This window comes from Columba livia, chromosome 1, assembly GCF_036013475.1.
Source record: "Columba livia isolate bColLiv1 breed racing homer chromosome 1, bColLiv1.pat.W.v2, whole genome shotgun sequence".
Classification (NCBI taxonomy): Eukaryota; Metazoa; Chordata; class Aves; order Columbiformes; family Columbidae; genus Columba; species Columba livia.
The window spans coordinates 181,657,718-181,680,265 of record NC_088602.1 but is presented as its reverse complement, the minus strand read 5'-3'; the positions used below and the strand labels follow the sequence as shown (position 1 = coordinate 181,680,265).

At 39.6% G+C, this 22,548-nt stretch overlaps 2 protein-coding genes across 5 annotated transcripts; one reads left to right on the top strand and one right to left on the bottom strand.

Moving 5' to 3' along the window:
* Positions 1–2,230: 2,230 nt before the first annotated feature.
* On the bottom strand, positions 2,231–11,721 carry DNAJB9 (DnaJ heat shock protein family (Hsp40) member B9). Of its 3 annotated transcripts, none has more exons than XM_005508773.3 (3): positions 11,572–11,721; positions 7,553–7,780; positions 2,231–5,908 (listed from the first exon to the last, which is right to left on the bottom strand). In XM_005508773.3, the coding sequence occupies exons 2-3, from the start codon at positions 7,767–7,769 to the stop codon at positions 5,478–5,480; spliced, it is 648 nt and encodes a 215-aa protein (XP_005508830.1). In that variant the 5' UTR covers positions 7,770–7,780; positions 11,572–11,721; the 3' UTR covers positions 2,231–5,477. The 3 variants fall into 3 exon arrangements, with proteins under 3 accessions (XP_005508830.1, XP_005508831.1, XP_021151923.1); XM_005508774.4 differs by having other exon boundaries at positions 11,453–11,667; XM_021296248.2 differs by lacking the exon at positions 11,572–11,721 and adding an exon at positions 10,875–11,077.
* A 29-nt stretch (positions 11,722–11,750) lies between these two features.
* THAP5 (THAP domain containing 5) lies at positions 11,751–21,268 on the top strand. Of its 2 annotated transcripts, XM_065048704.1 has the most exons (4): positions 11,815–11,953; positions 12,328–12,503; positions 15,728–15,917; positions 19,763–21,268. In XM_065048704.1, the coding sequence occupies exons 3-4, from the start codon at positions 15,774–15,776 to the stop codon at positions 20,729–20,731; spliced, it is 1,113 nt and encodes a 370-aa protein (XP_064904776.1). In that variant the 5' UTR covers positions 11,815–11,953; positions 12,328–12,503; positions 15,728–15,773; the 3' UTR covers positions 20,732–21,268. The 2 variants fall into 2 exon arrangements, with proteins under 2 accessions (XP_064904775.1, XP_064904776.1); XM_065048703.1 differs by lacking the exon at positions 12,328–12,503 and having other exon boundaries at positions 11,751–11,953.
* Positions 21,269–22,548: the final 1,280 nt, after the last annotated feature.

The window sequence follows — 22,548 nt, the reverse complement described above, 5'->3', positions numbered from 1 at the left end:
TGTTTTCATCCTGACTACTTCCTGAAGAAGTCCCAGGGTGGAGGTTGCCATCCTCATGCAGTGAGTAGTGCTGCAAGGCATAAGGAGTTGGGTGAACTGTAAGACCACTGCAAACATTATTTCCTCCAGTTCCTCTGCATCCAGCCTGTGACTATCTCTGCATGTGCTTCTGGCTTCCAGATGTATGCTAGCCACAAGCGTAGGACATTACACCCCACAACAACGTGCTCATGGAATGACCTATTGACAAAGGTCCTCTCCACCTTAATTCAGACAGCACTAGTTTACTGGTTTGCTCATTTCCTTCTCTCCACTCTGGTTTCCTTGTCAAAGTACTCCATGTAGTTTAAAAAACAAACAAACCTCAACCACCCAAAAAAAACAAACACAAAAACCCCACAAAGCACAAGATGATACATTTCCCTGAATATTCATCAGCTTAGTCTCACTTGCATCTGAAAGTCAGGAGATCCTGGGGCAGTATTTTCAAAGGCCAAGCATCAGACCCATACAATGGGAGGGCCCCAGGGGTCTCTACTAGCACAGAGAGCTCTGAGGTCAGGCTTGCACCCCCAAAGCAGCCAACCACAATCAGGATTTCTGACGGCACCCCCCCGCTACCTGCCTATGGCTGGAGAAAGGGGGTGTCAGGCAGAGCAAAGGTGGGCCAGGCACCTCCCTCATTCTCCTCATGGATACCTTTGAGAAGTGCATTGGTTTTTGCCAGCCTAGAGAAACACACAACTCAGACCCCAAACAGACCTGCAACACAAGTCAAAATAAAAACCCCAGCCCTTCCCTCCACCAGAAGAACTAGGACTATATCTACATTGATACCAGACATACATTCATTCCTCGGTGGACTGCCCCAGAAAAACTACTTGGAAAAGATGGTCCACCATCTCCAGCTGGTGTCTCAAAGTCTTGGTAGAATACCGCAGCCATCCCTGGTGTCCTGAGCTCCTCCACAGCACCTTTTGGTGTGACTGCAACCACAGCATGAATGACACAAGCAGTAACCCTCATTTCAGTGTTACCACAGTTCTCAATATAGATGCTGTTGAATGAAACGCCACTGCTCAATAGGTAATGTTCCCCATGTAAAACATTGTTTTCCACTGTGCTTAACCTTTAGAGTACATCACTTCAAAGCAGGGGGGTTTGTGTGTTCTTTTTTCACCAAACTGGAATCAAGGATGAGTCACAGCCTTAACCTGGATCTGATTCAGATTTATGCTAGGACTGACAGTCAGTTGATACCACAACTGCTAAGTGCTCTCTACAAAGCTGGTCTCTGTCCAGCCCCTTGAAGGAACAGGTGCCCACACTACAAAGTCAACAGCACGGCTGTACAAATCACCGTTCTGACCACATCAGCCACCAGAGCAAATGGCATTCTGAACAGCATTTTGTTGTGAAAAGAGCCCCATACGTGGCACAGTCAAGGTACTCTACACACAGTTTTTGTTTCAAGTCCAACAGAAACTCCCAATGGGATTTTTAAATTTATAAATAATTAAAAAAAACCCACACCCCTCAGCACAAAATGATTACACAGATGTCCCATTGCGTCCAACACATTTAACACTCAAAATCTGGTTTTGCCTTGTTAAGATGGCAGATCTGTTTAGGTTCCTGGGAAGCTGGTTCTAATGAGAAATTGCCTGATGAGACATCCCAAATCCCAAAACTTTCCTACCTTCCACCTGCTAAGGAGTAGACCCAGAAAACAAGAACATGCAGGCACAGCCTTGCAGTCAACTTTCAAACCAGCATGACAGCATCCTAACCCTGTCTTCAGAATCATCACTTTCCAGTCACAATCCAGGCCAATTAGTGCTAGTCCTACTGCCCTTGTGCAACCCAGCAGGGTGGTGGGAGCACAGGCTGTGGGCAAAGACCAAACAGTTCTCAAGGCAGAGGCCCTCTGCCTCTCAGGAAAAGACCCTTTTGCACAGGCCTTGTCATCTGCTTGGTTTACAGGCATAGTGCCTGAAATCCTCACAACTCCCAACATCTCTAAGAAAAACAGACTAGGTAAAACTAAGACAATTTCTTCCAGCCCCACATCCTTCTCTCTGCCAAACCAGTCATGCCATTCAGAGAAAACGGAGTGGTCAAAATGTTCTATAAAACACAAGTGCCACACAACCCACCTGAATCTGGCTTCCATCTACATCTTGAAGAACAGAGCGAGGGGGGAGAAAAAAAAAAAGACATCACACACAAACAATTTTCACATGTTTAATGTAATGGCACCCTAATTAAGTTTACAGTAGTTTCATCTCCACTAGATACTGTGTTTCAAAAGTATAATGGGAAAAAATAAACATGAAAAAACACTATTTTGTAAAGTTTTAGAAACCCAACCATTTGGAGTTGCATATGCATAAATGTCTTTCAAAAAATCGTAAAGAATTGTACTTTTCACTCTCACACAACAACAACAACAAAAAAATCTGTGTGTTTTCACAAGATATGGAGATCAAAGATGGCAAACTTCTGAAGTCAGGGGTGTCAGAAGGTTATACCGAGACTTCCGCTGGAGAGCCTGCCATGAAGCAAACACTATAAATAGGCAAAGAATGTGCAAGAGCTCTGAAGAAGTGAGAAGCACAACATGTTTTGCAAGCTTGTGTTCTGGCAGCCATGGAACTGAAGACTGACTGAAGACTGCTGGCTGAGGAAAGCCTGCCTGACTCTCTTCAGCTAAAGTCTATTCAAGGCATACCGGGACTCTTAGATATCAACGAGCTCTCCTTTGGATTTTACCTTGGATCAACAACCAAAACAAGCAGAAAGGCCACTTAGAAAAAACATAGGAATAGCAAGTATCTGTTGGTTTTCTGAAGACAAGTGATTAAGAGAACTAATATGGAAGCAGATAAAAATAGTACCTTAAAAAGACCTCTGCCTAGTCTATCATCTAGAAAACTAGCAACCCTATCATTTTATTATCCTTTTCATACTTTGACTTTAAAGAGTTAAGGAAAACAAGTACACTTAGTACAAATAAAGTCTGGAGCATCCTCAAAGAGGGAAAGCTAACTTAGAAGTAGCCAATGACCCTTGATTTTTACCTAAAAGCTTATCCTGACAGACAGTGAACTCATACAGTCACATTTGAAAAATACTTCAGTCTTGGGGGTGGCTCCACCTCCTACAATTTACAGTGCTCCTTTTAGCTTTTATTCCTCTACTTAAGATTAGGGAATGGAGCCAAGTTCACAACTAGAGAAGACTATGTTTGGAGAAGTCAGTGGTTTGGTTCTAGTAGAAACTTTAAATATTCTTTCTCCCACACTTAAGATTTTTTTTTTAATGAAGAAAATATTCACAAGATTAAGGCATTAACATTTTCTCTTTGTATCCTTCTTCTAGAGTTGCCTCTCACCTTTAAGTTCCAGAAGTCATCATCCCTAAAGGACGTTCACTAATACTTCCTTATATTTAATAATAAAGGCTGCATACTTCCAAAGCCTTATCAGCATTAATAATTCTCAAATGCAAACAGAAATACCCCCTAAAATAACTTTAAATTTGTGCAAGTAATTCAGAACTTTAAGTTAAAAATCTGTTCACTTGGATAACAATATGATATGAATCAGGCAGATAATTCGATTCATGCACAGGACTGATGGAGTACATTAAAGAAAAAAAGGCAGAAATCTGCATGACTTACAACTTTTGGTTGAATCATATCTTAATTACAAAGAAGAAACTAAAAATCTCTACTTACACAGAAAAAGGATGGAAATAACACAAACACACTCACTCCAGCACTTGTCCTACCATAAGACTATTGCACATTCCGATAATGTTGCACAAATTACTGGCTTTTTATAAAAAGACCATAATATGAGGTATTAGTCTATTAATAAATAAAGAACATGGAAAAGGAAAAGCACTTAATATAATGCAACAATCTACTCCAAGTATTTAGTGAATGAAAACTGAACAAGCATTAATACATACCCTCAAGAGGAAGATTAAAGTTACTTAGCAAACAGGCAGCTTTCAATATCAATCTGAGAAGTGAAGGGTTAAATCTGTTTTTCAAAAGACTTTAAGAACTCAAAGCCTATTAAAACACTGCTGTCCAAAATGGTCATTTCACTCATGCAATTAATCTGAAAGGTAAATTCTTATCTCACAGTTCTAGAGGGATGGCAGTATGTGGGTGCGAGCAATCTCATTAAGGGGAACCAATTTAATATGCTAAACCTGTAGGACTAGTTAAAAAATAAAACAGAACTCTTGGATTGACATTGGTTAAAATATTCAGGGATTTTGCTGCGAGTTGTTTTTTGTTTGGTTGGGTTTTATTTAGTTTTAAGTAGTTTAGAACAGTTATGGATTTCCATGGTGCCAAAATTGATACCCCTCAGTACCGCCCTTATTATCAGACTCCAGCACCACAAGGCATTACATTAATACAACAATTGTAATTTTCAGTTTTACTATGTTTATGCTAAGAATTTACCTTTCAAATCGCAACACTGAAAAATTCCTGGTGACAGGTAATAAATCTGTCAACCTAAAGAAAATGTATTTTTCATTTAGACCATTCCAGAAACACTAGAATCTGCAGGCAAGTTTATCTTGTTTAAGTTAACAAGAGCACAGAGGAGTATTTAAGTTCAATAAACTGAGCTATGGAAACTACATTGCACACATGGTAACATAATAAGCATAAAATAAGAGTGTTTTCAGTATGCTCTTCCAAACATTGTTAGAGAGATATATGTATTTTGGAAGAAAAAAATCAGACCTTGTGTGCACACAAGCTTACGTGAATATCCCTTAAGTAAGTCAAGGGTAACTCAAATCCTAAAACCTTTTCAGACCACTGAAAGACCATCCGGAAATAAAAGTAATTCCTACATCGCTCTCAGGTCAAGTACAATCTTCTTGTTATTTTTTAAATTTGAAAGTTTGCAATGCTGGACAGAGTGACGAAGACCCAGGTTAAGCCATATTTCTGCTGCTATTTTGTGTGGATTATCTGATTTGCCCAATAAGTCTGTATCCAGTAAAAATAGCAAGTGAAAACTTTGAAAGATGTGATAAAAGCAGCACTTCACAAGTATCTCCTCTGTTGCAAACCATACACCAGTAACTCAAACAGTCCTAAATTGGCATATATGAAAAAAATTATATTACATTTCTGAAATTAAAAATATATATCTTGTGTTGAAGTTCAAATTTATAAAGTGTTTACTAAACTAAAATACATATAATTTCTTTTGTCACATGACATTATTTCTCTCCCATTCTAAGTAGTTACTGAGACATCAACTTCCCAAATGCATGTTGTTCCTATTCTGAAGATTAGTTTCATCTACAATTTCTTTACAGCAGTTAAGTGTTTTTAGAACAAACAGTTCAAAGATTTATTTTTCTTTCCATGTTAGCACAAAACCAAGAAAGATTACGAAGATGTTGAAAGAAAAAGAGAGATGAAAAGAAAGGAAACATTATTGTCCAGAACAGTCTGTATACGTGGTAACCATGTTTCCTCGTCTCTGAGTGACAGTCCTACAGTGCTTGCTGGATCCGTGAAACCTGGCATCAGTTCGCACCGCGTGTCGGTGTGCATTTTCAAAGTCACTAAACGAAAACATTTTTTCCATATTTTCAAACACATCATCAAACAGTCCACCTCCAAAGGAGAACTCTTGGAAAGAACGTCTTTGCCGATTGTGAGCTTCCCGATGGCTTCGGAAGTGATTTTCAAAGTGCTTTTTGGACCGTGAGTTCTGACTAAAGAGGTCAAAGTCTTTGAAGAGATCATCAAAGTCAAAATTAAATGACTGATGGAACGGGCTTCCATTATTTCCTTGTCCTCCATGACGGCCAAACTGATCATACTCTCTTCGTTTATTCTCATCTGACAATGTTTCATATGCTATTTCAATTAAAAAAAAAAAGTTAAAAAGTTTATTTACATTCTCATTAAAAAAAAAAAAAAAAAAAGAAAAAAGAAAAAAAAAAACACAAAGAACAGCAACTTTCTCCTTGTCTCTCAACAGGACAAATTTCAAGCAAGACTTCCATTCAACATGCAAGACCCATCAAGCTCAACATCTGTTTAACTTTTTCCAATCCAATTCAAGCCATTGCATAATAAATAGTTATTTATTTATAATAATAAATATAGCTATACTATGAGGACAGGTTATATTCTCAAAATTGTAAATTCACAAAATACAACATAGTTTAACTAGCAATAAAGGTTAGTGTTTATATTTGAAAGAAAATAGCAATGACATATGGCAATCAGAAAGACTGTAAAAGAGAGAGGATGAATTAGGAGCTCTATCTAACAAAATGAACTGTCTGCTGCACTCCTATGACAGAAAAATAGTGCAATGTCTGCAAAACTATTTGCCAGCCAGCAAGTTCTAGCTACACCACAGTTACAACTAAACGACAAGTCAAACATCAAAGAGATAAAACAAAAGGAATTAATTTCCTCTATGTCAAAAGCTCAACAATAAATCTAGATTTTATGTTTGGATACACCTGAAATGGAAATTAGGTTTCAATTTGCTCTTTGGTACAGAACTACAGCTACAGGTGTTCCAAAGCAGAAACTCAGACAGATAATATACCCATTCTGATAAAATCAGGTATTTTAAATGCTTCCATTTTCTTATCTTTCAAAGGCTTGCAACTATTCTATATACTTCAACACTTAAGAGTTCCCAGTTCCACCTGTAATAGAAGCTAACAACCGCAGTACATATCTAACAAGACTGTCCCTGCCTTTCACTTTCTCAGAAGTGGGAAAACATTTTTTACAGCAAGCCTTTTGCTATTCTCAATTATTTGCTTCCACCACTGTATTTTATCACAAAACTCTTACAAATGGTTTATTATCACAGGATAATTCAGGTTGGAAGTGACCGCAGAAGGTCTCTACTCTAAACTCCTACTTAAAGTAGTGTCAGTTACAAAATCAGACTAGGTTACTCAGGGCTTTATCTACTAATTACTGAAAAATCTCCAAGGTTGGAGACTGTACAACCTCTCTAAGCAACCTGTTCCAACGCCGGCCTGTCCTCCAGGTGAAAAAGTTTTTTTCCTTATAACCTCTTTCACCTCTTGTTTCTTGCACTTCCACCAGGAACAACTGAAGCACCTTACTATGTGTGTGGGGGTTGTAATCTCCTCAGTTACTGGGAGGCTGCTGTTAGGCCACCCTGAAGCTCTAGTAATCCTGAGTTGGATCTTGCTAGACAGATCAAAAAATAAGAATTAATCTCCTAGGGCTCAAGTTGCCCTGCTGCCAAGTAAGAGCAAGAGGCATAGGCCAAAAAGCCCAATAAGCAGGAACACATAAACAGTGTAAGCAGCCTGCCGATGTATAAGGACACAGAAACAAGTCAGATATTGATACTGGACATTTGACATCACAAGCAGAATTAAGAAAAAAAAAAAGGTTTTACCTCTTATTCAGTAAAAACACAGTATACTTAAGTCACCACATTTGCTCACAGATATATAAGCCATGTGTCAAATTATTAAGACTTAGGTTAGCGTATATTACCTTCAGCAATTTCTCTGAATTTTGCTTCTGCACCAGGACTCTTATTTTTGTCTGGGTGGTATTTCATAGCCAGCTTGTGAAACGCCTTCTTGATCTGGCGGTCAGATGCATTTTTTGGAACTCCTAAGATATCATAATAGCTCTCTGTGGCCAGTATTAATTCTATTATCATTAAAATGCAGAGAGCAAATGTGAAGACAGATTGTGTAGTTGCCATTTCTCTAGCTCCTAGAAAGAAAAAGAAATGTACTTGAAGAACAACTTATTTCAGGTTCCACAACTTAAGGTACAACTATGAGCTAGAAGAGGAAGACCTGTATGTTTCAAGAGTCACTCAGTGACAGACATGTAAGTATGTTTTTTCACAACTGTCAAACTCTCTTCCCCTAGTTTCATAATCACAGAATATGTAAATGAAAATACTACAAATTCACATTTCATATACATCACAAACATGCTTTGGTGTTCATCTTTTCCACCTATCCTTAAATGCACATTTCCCACACAGCTGTTGAAGCAAATATACAATATATTTCACTGTTCATGCTGGCATAGCTGAACTAGCTTTAAACTAATCCTTGAGTTCTAGGACCATAAACATAGCAGCTCTAAATTAAGCACAGGTTGAAAAACCCACTCAGTACTGGAAGACCAATTCACTGATTAGCTCTTGCAATAGTAAGAGCCTGAAAACACAACTGGCCTAAAGACTGACTGTGGCACAGGAAGACAAGACTTAGACACTCATGCTCAGCTTCAGAAGGTCATTTAACTGACCTAAGGTGAACATGATAAGGTGTAAAACACTCCTTTAAAGTACAGAGTTCAGTCTAGTAGGACACATTTTCCTTTACAATGGGCTGGGCTTAGCTTACTTTCATATTAGATTGTACTCTAAATAAAAAAAAAAAAAAAAAAAAAACTACCACATCTTTGATATCAAAACATTCATCTGGTAAGTATCACTTCATAAGGGTTTGCATCTGAAACTCTCAGTGTGTGAACTGAACTCAAAGAATAAATCTTTATATAAGACAAGCAGTTTCAACAATAATTAAAAGCTGTAACTTTTTTTCAGCAACATATGTGTCAAAAACTTACATTTTAAAACAAACTGATGCTAGAACTTATGGAAAAAGCTGTGGCATAAATAAGTCATAAGAAAAAAAATCATTTCCTTGTAGCCACATGTTCTTTCACAATTTTTATGAAGGAGAAAGTGAGTTCTTCCTATTAGAAGGAGAGATCAAATTATTTTCCTAGGCCTGTGGATATTATATTAAAAACACAGAAGACAGAAACACGAGTGTTCAAAGACAGAATGCTGACTGTCACCTAACCAGCAGGATATAGAACAGAGCCTTGAACATGCCCGAAGTAACATGTTCCCCTCACCCGATTACACTGATTTGAGTGTACCGTAAATACAACTCAAGTAGATGAATGGCAGTACTTTCCTGAAAGTTGAATAATCTAGCCTTGCAGTGTGAGTACCATTAAAGTTAGAATACTTTTAGACAGTAAGTAGCCCAAACATTTGTCATGCATAGTCTAAAAGACAATTAAGATAATTAAGCCTTTAATAGAAAATCCATACACACTAAAGAAAATTAACACCCAAGCACCAAAAACTGGAGAAAAACAACAACAAGAAAAAAATATAATAGGCTATAACAGGCAAGTTGGGGGACTAAAATGAACATTATGAGGCAAGAGCAAAAGCATCATAAGATTAATGTGCCAATGCCCTCTTAAGAATTTATTTGGCTAGCAGCCTGCATGATATCAAGTGTTAAAGCACAGCAGTTGAAACAAATAGTATTTTGATCAGTGTACTTAGATACCAAATGGACAGTTCTTTTCAGTATTCTTCGTGCATGATACCAGACATTAGTACAAGCCCTTCCAAAGCTTTTCTACACATCTTTCTCTCACCAGTTCGCTAATGTGAAACTTTGACACTTGGGGACTAAGAACTACACACATATACATTGTTTCACACTTTGGTACAGATTCATGTCCTCATCTCACATATGAAATTACTTTTTACTTAATTTCCTTGTACCTTTTGCTTATATAATCACCTGCTGCATTCTCTTGAGGCTAACCTCCCCACTTCTACTATTAACACTGAAAAGTGCTAAAAAGAGCAGTTGATGTCCTTCATTAAGAGTCAAACTGTCTTTTATAATTCCCAAGTTCATTAGAGCCTGAAAACATCAAGTTACTCCCTAAAAGGCTTCTGCTCTGCCTAACCTTTTCAACTTCACTTATTCTTGATAATGAATTACGCTTAAGTTTTCCTTTTTCTACATTTTTATATTAGGATTTATTTAATGTGATTCTATGCTATACTTCCCCTAGGTTTATCTGGATTTCTAAAGCATTTTAAAAAAAAACAGCACTTAAGTTTCAGAGGTTTTTTTAAATAACGTAAACACATTTAACGCTGCCCTTGAACAACTCAACAAAACCCAAATATAAGAATAAAATGAAATTAAAATGAAAATCCAATATAAGCAGCATTTTAAACTTATAAGGTTATCACAAAGACATAGTAAGTCCTATGTTTAGACACTATAATCAATTACTGAATTCACTTTTTAGAAAAGGCCTATTTATATGCTGCCAGCATCTTAGTGCTGCTACTGTTAACTAAGATGTTACCCTCCAACCTTGACCTCCTGTCATCCCTAACTATTTTTCACAATCACTTTCAAAATGAAGTCTCTTTAAAATACTTATTCTGCTTATGTCTCTTCTCCCTCAGTTTCCAAATCAAAAAGGGGCAGATAAGTTTCACTTTCCCAGCTAAATGCGGTAGTTACTTAAAACACATTCCAGAACTCACTAAGGTCTGTATATTCCCTGACATTAAGCTCATGTCACAAAACAGTCCCTCCTAACAATTATGGAAAACTACATTTTATTTAGGTACATGTAGCAATAAAGTTAGAGATTTTATTAACACAGTTTATTTAAGTCTCTTGGATAAGTAGCTACAGATCTGAACTACTATTAATCTTGGTATAAGAAGTATAATGTCTCATATTTATCAAAAGTACTATAGAGATGATAACAATCAGCTTTTTATCAATTTATCAACATTTATCAATAGCTGCAAGATTAAATGATGTTTAAGGATGATGTATTTGCAATAAAATGTCACATATAGAACATAAGGAGCTACTTCTGTCTTACAATGCAAATACACTATTCCATCTGTCTTTTAAAGTAACTAACAAAGATCTTAGGTAAATGCTTACAGTCACAAAGTCTCACATACTCAGCAAATCCACAGCATCACTACTGCTTCGATTACCTGAATTGCAATGGACCATCCAGTGGAATTCTGTTGTCACATAATTAGCTTTGCAAACTATTTCTTAGTAGTAAGAAAGTTACCGAAGTTTTCCATTGGTTCTCATATCACGACTAACCCAATGAGTAAGCAAGTCTCCTAATCCACAACCAGCCACAGAAAAGTCCGTCAAACTCCACAACTTGTATTTCACTTGGCCTCTGCTATACTGACCAGAAAGCAAATATAGAAGGCTCCTGAATCTCGCTCTGGAGAACTGGGAAAAGAGACAGAGCTTCCCCTGGCACCATCGTCCCTACCAGACCCCAATGACCCTCGCTGCAGCCGCACCACAGCGCAAGGCCGATCCAGAGCTCGGATGATACCAGCGACACTAAGGGACGCTGTCCCACCTACAAGTCGGCCAGGCTTGGGAACACCACAGCAGATGGGCCTAGCGAGAAGCGAGAGCCCAAAGGGCAAATAAATCCACCAGACTGACTCCCAGCGCCCACCTTTTCCCAGTCCTCCCCTTCTGCAACCACCCGAGCCCCCCCTAACCTCTCCGGCCCCTCCGCGTCCGTCTTCCCTCCAGTTACCTCAACACCCCTCCGTCTTCCCCAAGCCCTTCTCCCCTTCTCCAGCGGCTCAAGCGCTTCGCTGCCACCCCCTCGCCGCCGAGGGCAGAGGGCAGGCCCGGTCCCGCCGTTCCCCTCACCTGAGCCCTCACTCTCGGCCGCCAGCACCGCTGCCGCTGCCCCTCAGCGCGCCGCTCCCGCCCAACCGCCGCCAGCGCTCGCGCGGACCCTCCCCACGCAGCGCCGCAACCGCGGTTCCTACACGAAGCGCTGCGCCATTGGCCGCCCGGACACACGTGACGCCGCGCACGCGGACGGCCCTGCTGCAGCTGCCGGCGCTGGGCGGGGCGGAGGGAGTGGCCGTTGTCCCCGTGACTCCCGCCCCCCCGCGCCCCCGCCAGTGCGTGGATGGTTCCGGGCCGGCCCGGACCGCGCCGCCATGCCGCGGTACTGTGCCGCGTCCTGCTGCAAGAACCGGGGCGGCCAGACCGCCAGGGACCAGCGCAAACTGAGCTTCTACCCGTGAGTGGCTGGGGAAGGGATAGGGCCTCCGCGAGGGCTGGCCCCAGGGATGGCGAACGCTAGAGCGGCCCACCCCGAGTGAGGCGAGGCCCACACCTCAGGAGCCGGGTGGGAGGATAAATGGCCGAGAAGCTCGCTGCAGGGGCTGGGAGCCGCCTCTGAGCCTTGCCTGGTCCCGAGCGAAGGGAGGGAGAGACGGCTTTCTTTTCAGGCGGGGGCGGGGGGAGGGAGAGGGAAAAAGGGTCGGCGGGCTGAGTGTTTATTGATCCCCCCGCGAAGGCGGGACAGCAGCTCCTGAATGGGTGCAGAGGATTCATGAAGTGAAAGCCAAAAAGATTCGTCTAAAAAATACAATTTGTGCTTGTAACCACGAGGCTATTTAGCTGTCAGTGGCACCGGTTACCCCATTTTTCTGAGGCGTGGCCGCCTTTGTGGAAGGGCCGTCCCAGCAGGGCAGGCTGAGTGGAGGCTTTGGCTCCACGGTGAAGGAGCTGAATGTCCTGGATCTGTCAGCCTGCGAGCTAAGTGGAGGGCCTAACAGAGTAGAAAGGTAAACATATATTGGTTCTTTAAAATTAAATATTACCACTGGAATTATTGTCTTGCTTACGCTGCAAACAGAGGCATTGCTGGTTTTGGAGGCAGCTGAGCTAGCAGGAAGCTAACTGGCTTGTGTGCCAAAAAAAACAGTTTATGGTGGATGCATAGTACTATCCAGCCACCTGACTGATTAGTCACCATCCCAGGCCCGCAGCAACCTCTGTACTGTTGTGGTTATGTGGCTGTACATTTTAAATTTGAAACAGCATTTCTCAACACTGAGAGGAATGCAGCGCAAGTGACTAAATATTAATGTATTTTTGTTGAATAAAACTGATAAGCATTTGTCAACAGAAGTAATTTTATAGCCTTTAGGAAAAACTTGAAGAATAAATGTCACAGCTAGCCTCAAAATGTGTTTTGGTAAAATGTATACCTCAACCTAAGTTGTCACTGTGTTTCAGTTGTTGAGTAGTCCTTGTTATTCCAAGATCCGGAAAGTTTGTTTCAGTTGCTGAGTAGTCCTTGTTATTCCAAGATCTGGAAGTCTGGTTAGGAAGACTCACAGAAAGACTGCTTAGAAAGGGATTTTAGTTTAGATTGAAGGAAAGCTCCTTTTCCTGGCATGCCTCTTAATATGTGATTCATCATAAAACAATCATGAAAATGAGGGGAAATAGATTTTTTTATATTGCTTTAGAGAATTTAAGTGCCACATGGATGATCAAAACAAGCTTGAGTGCTGATACATATTTATATTCAAATGTATGGCATCAGTATAAAGATGATTGCAAAAACACAGCTGTTTTATCTAGTCATTTTATTGTGCTGCATATTGAGTATCATGGTCCTGTAGAAGGGGTGCTGAGATTTGATTCATAGAGATCTTTTGCCATACATTAGCAACTAATACTGATGTGAACTGCTAGTTTTATTCCCTTGCCTCTAAGCACCCCAAAGAAGTCCTCTGCTGCTCTGTGGGTTTGGGTCTGAGCCCCTTGTGAACTTTGTAACTATGACCTAATCTCAGCTGGCTGAACTGCCTGCCTTTGTTTTATTTCTTCCCCTCTCTGACTTGTGCAGCAGTGGCAGTTCCTGAATAAATTCTGTCCAATTCCTCTTTCCATTTTCCTCTTTTCTTGTGTTTTGTTTACACCAGAGAGCAGAATCTGTTGATGAATAAGGGGGTACTGAAGCAGGAGTAGGTTCTAGCAAAGTTGCCTTTACATGAAAACAATAAATTTTTATATCAAACATTGTCTCTCAGTAGAGATTTCATTTCCCATCTGAGGCAGTGTCATGGTTTAACCCCAGCTGCTTGCCCACCCTTCCCTGATGGTGGGATAGGGGAGAGAATTGGAAGAATAAAAGTGAGAAAACTCGTAGGCTGAGATAAATACATGATAGGTAAAGCAAAAGCTGCACACGCAAGCAAAGCAAAACAAGAAATTCATTCACTACTTCCCATGGGCAGGCAGGTGTTCAGCCATCTCCTGGACAGCAGGACTCCATCATGTGTAATGGTTACTTGGGAAGACAAACACCATCACTTCAAACATCCCCCCATCCCTCTTCTTCCCCCAAAATATATACTGAGCGTGATGTCACATGGTGTGGAGTATCCCTTTGGTCAGTTGGGGTCAGCTGTCCTGGCTGTGTCCTCTCCCAAATGCTTGTGCACCCCCAGCTTCCTCGCTGCTGGGGTGGTGAGAGAAGCAGAAAAGGCCTTGACTCTGTGAGCACTGCTCAGCAAACACAAAAACATCCCTGTGTTATCAACACTGTTTTCAGCACAAATCCAAAACATAGCCCCATAGTAGGAGGAAAATAAATGCTATCCCAGCCAACACCAGCACAAGCAGGCTGACTGTGGGGAAGATGGTGAGTGCTGTGTCGCAAAAGTAGTGGCAGTGGAAGCAAATGTTCTCACACCCTTCTCAGAGAGTGTGATTGGTGACATGACCTTCAGTTGAAAGATGCCATCCTGTTATTGAGAGTCTTCTTTGGACCTATGTAGTATACCTCCCAGGATGAGCTTTGCTGCTTATAGGGCATGCTGTATAACATATGTAATGATGCTATTGGGTGTACACAATCTGAGTAGGGAGGATTTGAAAAGGCTGAACCTCTACCCTGTCCGTGAGAGGTTATTGTGTTTGTGCTAGCATTATTCCTTGCACTCCAGCAGACACTCAGAGCCAGGTGGACCAAAACCTTGCTCTGTTTCCTTGGTAACATCAAAACTTAAATGGCAGCAAAATCAAAATATTCGGGAAGGGGTGGAGACATTTACCCTGTCAATCTCAGGTACCTTGCTCTAAAAATTAGCTAAGTTTGCGGTTTTGGAATGCTGTGGGCCTGCGTAAGCAAGTCATTGCTTTGTGAAACTTTTGGAGGAAACCTGCAGCTTCAGGGGTTTGAAGGTAGGATCTAGGGTTTGCCAAGAAGTAGCCCAACTGACTGGTGCCTTTTGTAGCTTTTGGGTGACACCAGGCACTCCAGGTTTTCTCCCCAACTTCTGTTGTGTGTGAATACCTTACTGCAGAACCCAAATTTTTGTGCATTTGAGTTCCGTTAACAGATGGTATTATAAGAAACATTATCAAAAGAACTGATTATTAATTAAAAGGAAAAAAAGAGCTGAGAGAAGAGAAATGGAGTTAGGAATGCTCCATTTCTATTTAGGGAGCAAAACAAAATGGCTCTTTTAAATTGTGGGTACTTGCTCATGTCTGGATGTTTCTGTTGCCCACCATACTACCAACAGCTGATAGTTTTTATGTTCTACGGTTATGACCAGGTCAGATTTAATGACCCCATGAATCTCTTTCTTACAGTTCCATGTACCCAAAAGCAGATTTTTTTAATAATTATTATTGCTCATGTTTCTAAGGAATATTGTTTTCTTAACTGTAGTAATTTAACAGTGCTCAGAATTCAAGTTACAGTTTATGTATCGTATGTGGTTATATGTTAGAGTCAAAGGAAACTTGATATGCATTAGAGAAATCTGCAAGCACAGTTCAAATATCAATAGTTATTGGATTAATGTGTAAGTAACATCCTGATTAGCATTTCATACGTAATTTTTCAAAATTAATATTTTAATCTTTTTGTAAGGCAAGACTACCTTGTAAGGAGCAATGAAACATTATTTATTTGAAAAGAAGAAAGAGAAGTTACTATGCTTTGTTTTTTTTGTTGTTGTTTGTTTTTTCAACTGCTTTGAAAAAGATTTCCACTTCATGATAAAGAGAGACTTGAGAAATGGCTGCGAAATATGAAACGAGATGCATGGACTCCAAGTAAGCACCAGCTTCTGTGCAGTGATCATTTTACCCCCGATTCCCTTGATGTGCGATGGGGTATACGATACTTGAAACATACTGCTGTACCAACAATTTTCTCTTCCCCAGGTGATGAGGTAATGTATTTCTATCTTTTGTTTTGTACAAAGCTAACGAACTATTTATGTAATACATATGTTCTAATTATCTGCAATATATTTGTATTTTATTTTTAAAATAGAATTCCTGTCCATCAAAATGTTTTGTCAGAAGGACTAACACAAAACGAGTCTGTGATTAAGTAGTATAAAGGAACAACAGCTTCCCATACCTTGACTGGCAGTTTAATATCTTTTTTTAACTGGAAATTACAGAAGCATAGGTAATTTCCCATACGAAAATGAATTTCCTATGAGAATATTGTAATTCTAAATATTTTTCCTGTGCAATTACTGTTAATTAATGTTTTAATGTTCTTTTAAGGTCTTTTATTAGCTGCACATGAATACTGGCTTTGAAATGTATTAGTTTCTAACTACACGTTTTTATTTCCTGTCCCTAACCTCTCTAACATCTAAAAACTCAGGAGGGTAGGCTACTAAAGATATCCCACAAGGACTATTCCATCTTGTCTTTTACAGAGTTGTACTATTGGTTACAGAAAAATACTGTGCTACCCAAGCACCTAATCTTGATCAAAGCTATGCTAATTGTTTTCTGGCACATAACTGTCTTCCTCTGGATCATCATGTTGGAGGTGGGAGAAGTGTAAGGACTGGCGTTAAGGCTAAATTGCTGAAACCGACGTGCAAGTCAATTAGTTTTACAAAACAATTTATTTTTAGTTGTTCAGTTCTGTGTCTTCTTTGATAGCTGCAAGTGTTGTATGCACTGCTTTTGACTATGTACAGTGAAAAGCAATCTTGATAAATGTCTCAAATATAAAAATACAAAATTTTGCTATTTATGGCAGTAGTGATTTAGCAATAAATATCTTTCCTTCCAACCCTCCCACCTGGCTTCAATGTATCCTTCACTTCCCTGTGCTGTTACTGTAACAGCGAGCCTGTCTTTAGAGCTGGACTTTACTGCCCTGTGCTTCTGTGCAATTACAGATAAACTATGTTATTTCCCAATGAAGAAAAGTCGACTCTTCCCCTTCTCTTCGTTCTCTTTTGTTTCGCATGTAACCATAGACCAGTCATAGTATACCTAAAAAGATGGACAGGTGACAAAGGTAACAAAATTTTGTGCAGTGGTGTTGCTGAGAACATACCAGTGGCTTCTCTAAGTTATCACAGTATCACAGTATGTTTGGGATTGGAAGGGACCTCAAAAGATCATCTAGTCCAATCCCCCTGCTGGAGCAGGAACGCCTAGGTGAGGTCGCACAGGAACATGTCCAGGCGGGTTTTGAATGTCTCCAGAGAAGGAGACTCCACAACCTCCCTGGGCAGCCTGTTCCAGTGCTCTGTCACCCTCACTGAGAAGAAGTTTTTTCTCAAATTTAAGCGGAACCTCTTGTGTTCCAGCTTGATCCCATTACCCCTTGTCCTATCATTGTTGGCCACCGAGAAGAGCCTGGCTCCATCCTCATGGCACTCACCCTTTATATATTTATAAACATTAATGAGGTCCCCCCTTAGTCTCCTCTTCTCCAAACTAAAGAGCCCCAGCTCCCTCAGCCTTTCTTCATAAGGGAGGTGCTCCACTCCCTTAATCATCTTGGTTGCCCTACGCTGGACCCTCTCCAGCAGTTCCCTGTCCTTCTGGAACTGAGGGGCCCAGAACTGGACACAATATTCCAGATGTGGTCTCACCAGGGCAGAGTAGAGGGGAAGGAGGACCTTTCTCAATCTACTAGCCACTCCCCTTCTAATACACCCCAGGATGCCATTGGCCTTCCTGGCCACAAGGGCACAGTGCTGGCTCATGGTCATCCTGTTGTCCACATGTTGCCTCAGCAACATGTGTATCTGGGAACAGATAAATAGATTTATCCAGTTTGGAAAAAGAATGTTCTGTGCTTCCTTTCAATGTATCCGTCACTTCCCTGCTGCCCAAAGAAGAGAGATGCCAGTTCTTCACATCTGTGATACCATGAACTTGCTTTCCTGGTGTCTCACTTCTCTCTCTGGCATTATTTTTTTTAGTCTCATGCTTCTGACTGCACTTTTCTAAACATAAAGACATACCCTGTCCATGACCACCTCAGCAAGTCAACAATATCTGTTGACTTGGCCATTGATTCTATAGTTGCCCCAAACCTGAATTTTCTACATAGACTGAATATTCGCAAAGACATGGGAAAGGGCTCTCCTTATTCTGGGGGAGAATCCTTTGTTAGTGTGTTCCTAAGTTAATGCAGAGGAACAAGAAGACACGGTCCCCAGCTGCCATTCAACTGTTGTCTATAAGCCCTTGTTTTGGAAAATGGAGAGTGTGAGGGCAGGGACTGATGAACAAGATGAACATGATGAAGATGATGAACATCTTATCAATGAAAGTAAAGATCTTTCTTCAAGCAGCTCTATCCTGAGAGTTGTTTTGGTGCCTTTGCTTCAGCTTTAATAGCAGTTCTGATGGGCAAGGATTTGGGGGACATTTCCCTGATGTATTTCATAAGAGATCTGTCTAGTTAAAAGACTGAGATGGCTTTTTTCAGCTGCTGGCAGAAGAGAGAAAGGGAAGTACTTCATTCTCTGAAAATTCATAAGATTGATGGGATGTTAAGTATCACTTTTGAAAAGACAAAGGTAACCAAATGAATATTATTTTTGTATACATTTTTCAGTCATTTTAAGACTGAAATTTCATATAAAATTGAATTACAAGGCTTAGTGAATTTAGGATACTTTAGACTATATAGGCACTTTAATGAACATACACTTTGAAATTATCTTTTATCAAAACCATCATAAACTGATTTTTCAACCTGGCCTTTCCCCTGTTCCTTCCCCCACCACCCCTGTTGTTTGTTTGTTTTGCCTGGCATAGATTTAGTTAGCAAAGTTAAAATTACATCTTGTTCCATTTGTTTGTTCTGTGTGGTTTCAGTTTTGTTTTTTAGTTCACAGGCCTAGCATGAGTACAGGTTCTACAGATTGGTCTCATAATGAAGCCTACTAGAAAAAAATAAGGCACTATTCATGTATTTTTGTTTTACTGACTGACATACTAAAAAGCTTGTTTGGATAATGATCTTAAATCTGATCATGTAGTGATGTAGTTTATGTGGAGGGGGGGAAAAGAAGGTGGCTAAATAAAAATAAGCTTCAAATTGTCCCTTTTTCAGTAACATCTTCTGTTTAAGCTCCTATTAAAATTGTATCCATCTGCTAAGATTTCTACCCATACAAAAAGTTCTCAGGTTTTATGAATTGCAAAGTTCAGTTATCAGAATTGAATTGTTTGTCTATAAATCGTCCTGTGTGATTGTGCATGAATATGTTTCATTATTCTGTAAGCCTGTGTTCATAATCTTCTGTTGTTAAATTTTGTTTAGGGTAGACTGCATGACTAAAACTTTGCTTTATCTTTCTAAAACAACTTTGTTCCATCTTTAATGCAAAAATCTTTTACTGTGTATCTTTAATATACATATATTTAATATATTTCAGGTGGTAGCAGGAAGTGCTAGCCACGCTTTGTCAGACAGATTTGTGAAGCCACTTCTCTTTTAAGTGGTTTTAAAATTATGACTCATGGAAATCTGTAATGTTCCTTGGAGTTTGAAAATGAAAGGTACTATTACCTTTAGAGCTTTAAAATAGTATTTTAACATTTAGGACCTGAAGCAAAGTTATGGAAGACACGTAGATGAATTTTCGGGTCTCTGGTGTGATTTTTAAAGAGTGCTCATCTAAGTTATTCCTTATGTAGTATCACACTATAGAATGAGATTTGCCCAATTTTTATGTGTGCTCCTAGTTACAAGCTGGTTGTTTTTGTTTTCTTTTGTTGTTTTTGTTTTTTCCTCCAGGAAAAAGGTTCTTCTCAGAACAACCCACAAGAGACAAAGAGGAAAGACCCAGAAGAAACAAATACAAATGTACTGTCAGAGAAAGCATCTGTGTCACTTGAACCTTGTACACCAAAGAAAAATCCTGCAATTACAGAAAATGTAGAAGAAAAAGCAGAAGTAGTTTGCTCACCTACATTGAGTGAAACTTTAAAAACTCAAGAACTACTACTTCAAAATGGAGAAGGCTTTCAGGCAGATATTGTCAACCTTGATAATTCCTCTAAGCAACATATACATCCACCCAATCCTGTTTTAATGGCAGCAGCAGTCCAGAGCATGGAAGCTACCAGTGTTCATACTTCTATAGAAGATCCAGTAGGCTGTACAGCTGCAGTCTTGCATTTTACAGACCCTGACTACTTGAATTCATCTCTGAAACTGAAAAATGCTTTAGGTTCAGTTACTGACTATGCAACTGAAGATCCCAACTCTCATGTTGTAGGTTGCTCTGTTGAAGTACAGCCAACAAGTGAAAATGCAGTTTTACTGAGTACAGTCACACAAGCTATTGAACAGTTCAGTGGAAGTGAAGAATCTGTCATTGCTATCATTGTGCCAGCTGAGAGTCCAGAAGAGCCTGAAATAGTAAATAGTTCTTTCCTGCCTGTTACGCAAGAGTTTCTTGACACAGAGGAGACAGAAACAGATAAATCTATGTATATGAATGCATATGGTGGAAGCGATGTATTACAAACTGAGCATTCATACTGCAAACAAGACATAGACAGAGATCATCTTTGGCAGAAAATTTCAAAGCTCCACTCTAAGATAACTCTACTTGAAATGCAGGAGAGAAAAACTTTGGGGAGACTTAGGTCCTTGGAAGCTCTTATTGGACAACTGAAGCAAGAAAACCTGCTCTCTGAAGAAAAGCTCAAGATTGTAGAGAACTGCTTTACCACACTTGAAGTGACTATGATACCGTAAAGGCCTTCGATGGTTGTTCTAAAATACCTTTTTAGCTTCTTTTTTCTTTTGGACAGATTAACTTTTGTCTCAGTCATGCCATTTTAAATGTCTAATGCAAATTTTGGGAAGAGCAAATATTCTTAAAAATGTTACATCAACCACTAGCAGTGGTAGAATATTGCCTGTAAAATGTGGCTTGCAAATAAGCTTTTAGAGAAAATGAAACCTGTAAGTGTTTTGTTAGAAAGTACATGAATTGAATCAATAAAGATAAGTTAAAACTTTTTAAGCTGCTGGCGCCTCTGAAACATGCAACAGCTGTATCTGGGGTAGAAGTAGAATGGTCAGAATAACCATGTAGGATGGACAATTATAAAACTGGGTTTTTTTTGTTTTTTTAAAAAGGCATCCCAGTTCTCTTTCAGAAGAGTAATGAGGTGTGTAATAAACATTGTCCAGTAAGGCCACAATTACTCTGTAATTTTTTCATGTGACATTTGTTCTCATAGTTCTTTTGTACACTTTGACCTTATTAAAATTGTTTCTGCAATAAAAGGCATTTCATTTAGTTCTAGAAACAAAAATTCTTTAAGATAGTGTTACGGTGAACAATCACTTTTTTCTTGTCATTCAGCTCAAACAGAAAGAACCATCTTAAAAGTGATATTTTTGCTAGTTAGTGAAAGGGAAAGCTCTGACTGTTCAGTGAGTGGTATCTGCTCAGCATTTCTCCTCTTACAGTCTGTAGCTGGGTAACGTGCGTACCCTTAATAATACACTGAAGAAGGCAATGCTTTGCAGAGCAAAGTGTTAGTCAAAGTACTCATTATTTTTCTGTATCTTACTCTCCAAGAAACAGAACTGCAAAACTAGAAATCCTCTCCTCTATATTAATTTTATTAAATGTTTCAACTACAGTAGAAAGATACTGACAATTAATTTTGAGGAAAGTTAATTTGCTTTAATATTTTCTGCTTATTCTGTCCACTTGCCATCCCTTAGATCTACAGTTCACTGTACAATCTCATACAGTGAACCAGTACTAGATCATCGCACTTGGATTTAGATGATCATAACAGATCCCTTCCAACTGAACTAGTCTATTCTACAGTGATTGGATATATTTTCCCTTATTGAAAACTGTCGTCTCACCACTACCACTAGCTCAGCCTAAGACTGGTGGAAAATCCTTTCCAGTCTCATTACCTATATTCTCTGCCATACTGTTTCAGCCGAAGCTGTTCTGGAAATTTTTTTATAAGGAAATAAGGATCAAGCAACACTAATTACAGAGTTGGTCTCCAACTAGATAAGATGCAAGCTAGTCAAATCTCAGAAAATTTTTTGAAGTCACAGCATAGCGGCATAGAAGTTGGTCTGCTAAAGCTCAGTGCTGTAAGAGGTTAGTCTGTCTCAGTAACCACTGTAATGGGCCTGTTTTGTCCTTCACCTTGTTAACTTCTTTCAGGTTCTAAGTACAGGATATGCTTGGGGAAATTCCTAAAGATAAAGGTCAGTTATGATGAATTATTTACCGGGACTCTGACCCACTCATTTTTTTCCCTCTTATTACAGAGTGCTGTCCCTGTAACATGCCTGTTCTGCCTTGTGTGCTCTGAAATCACAAGGTCTGTCCTGTATCCTCTAGAATCATTGCTGCTATACAGGCTCCAATCTTGTGAACTCTGAACTGCATTCTGTAATTGTTATAAAGTAAGAGATCTTTCAAAGAGATTTACAAAATGCTATATGAAATTGCTAAATTATTTGGCAATTCTGGAAATTTCATGGATGTCATTACAAATGCTCTACTAATGGTATATGTTTTAAGACTC

Excerpts from the sequence above, each read along its gene's own strand:
- THAP5 (XM_065048703.1), top strand. The coding sequence starts at position 11,871 with ATGCCGCGGTACTGTGCCGCGTCCTGCTGCAAGAACCGGGGCGGCCAG. Across the intron at positions 11,954-15,727 it reads CGCAAACTGAGCTTCTACCC|ATTTCCACTTCATGATAAAG; the intron begins GTGAGTGGCTGG and ends GCTTTGAAAAAG. Across the intron at positions 15,918-19,762 it reads TCTCTTCCCCAGGTGATGAG|GAAAAAGGTTCTTCTCAGAA; the intron begins GTAATGTATTTC and ends TTTTTCCTCCAG.
- DNAJB9 (XM_021296248.2), bottom strand. Across the intron at positions 5,909-7,552 it reads ATTCAGAGAAATTGCTGAAG|CATATGAAACATTGTCAGAT; the intron begins GTAATATACGCT and ends TAATTGAAATAG.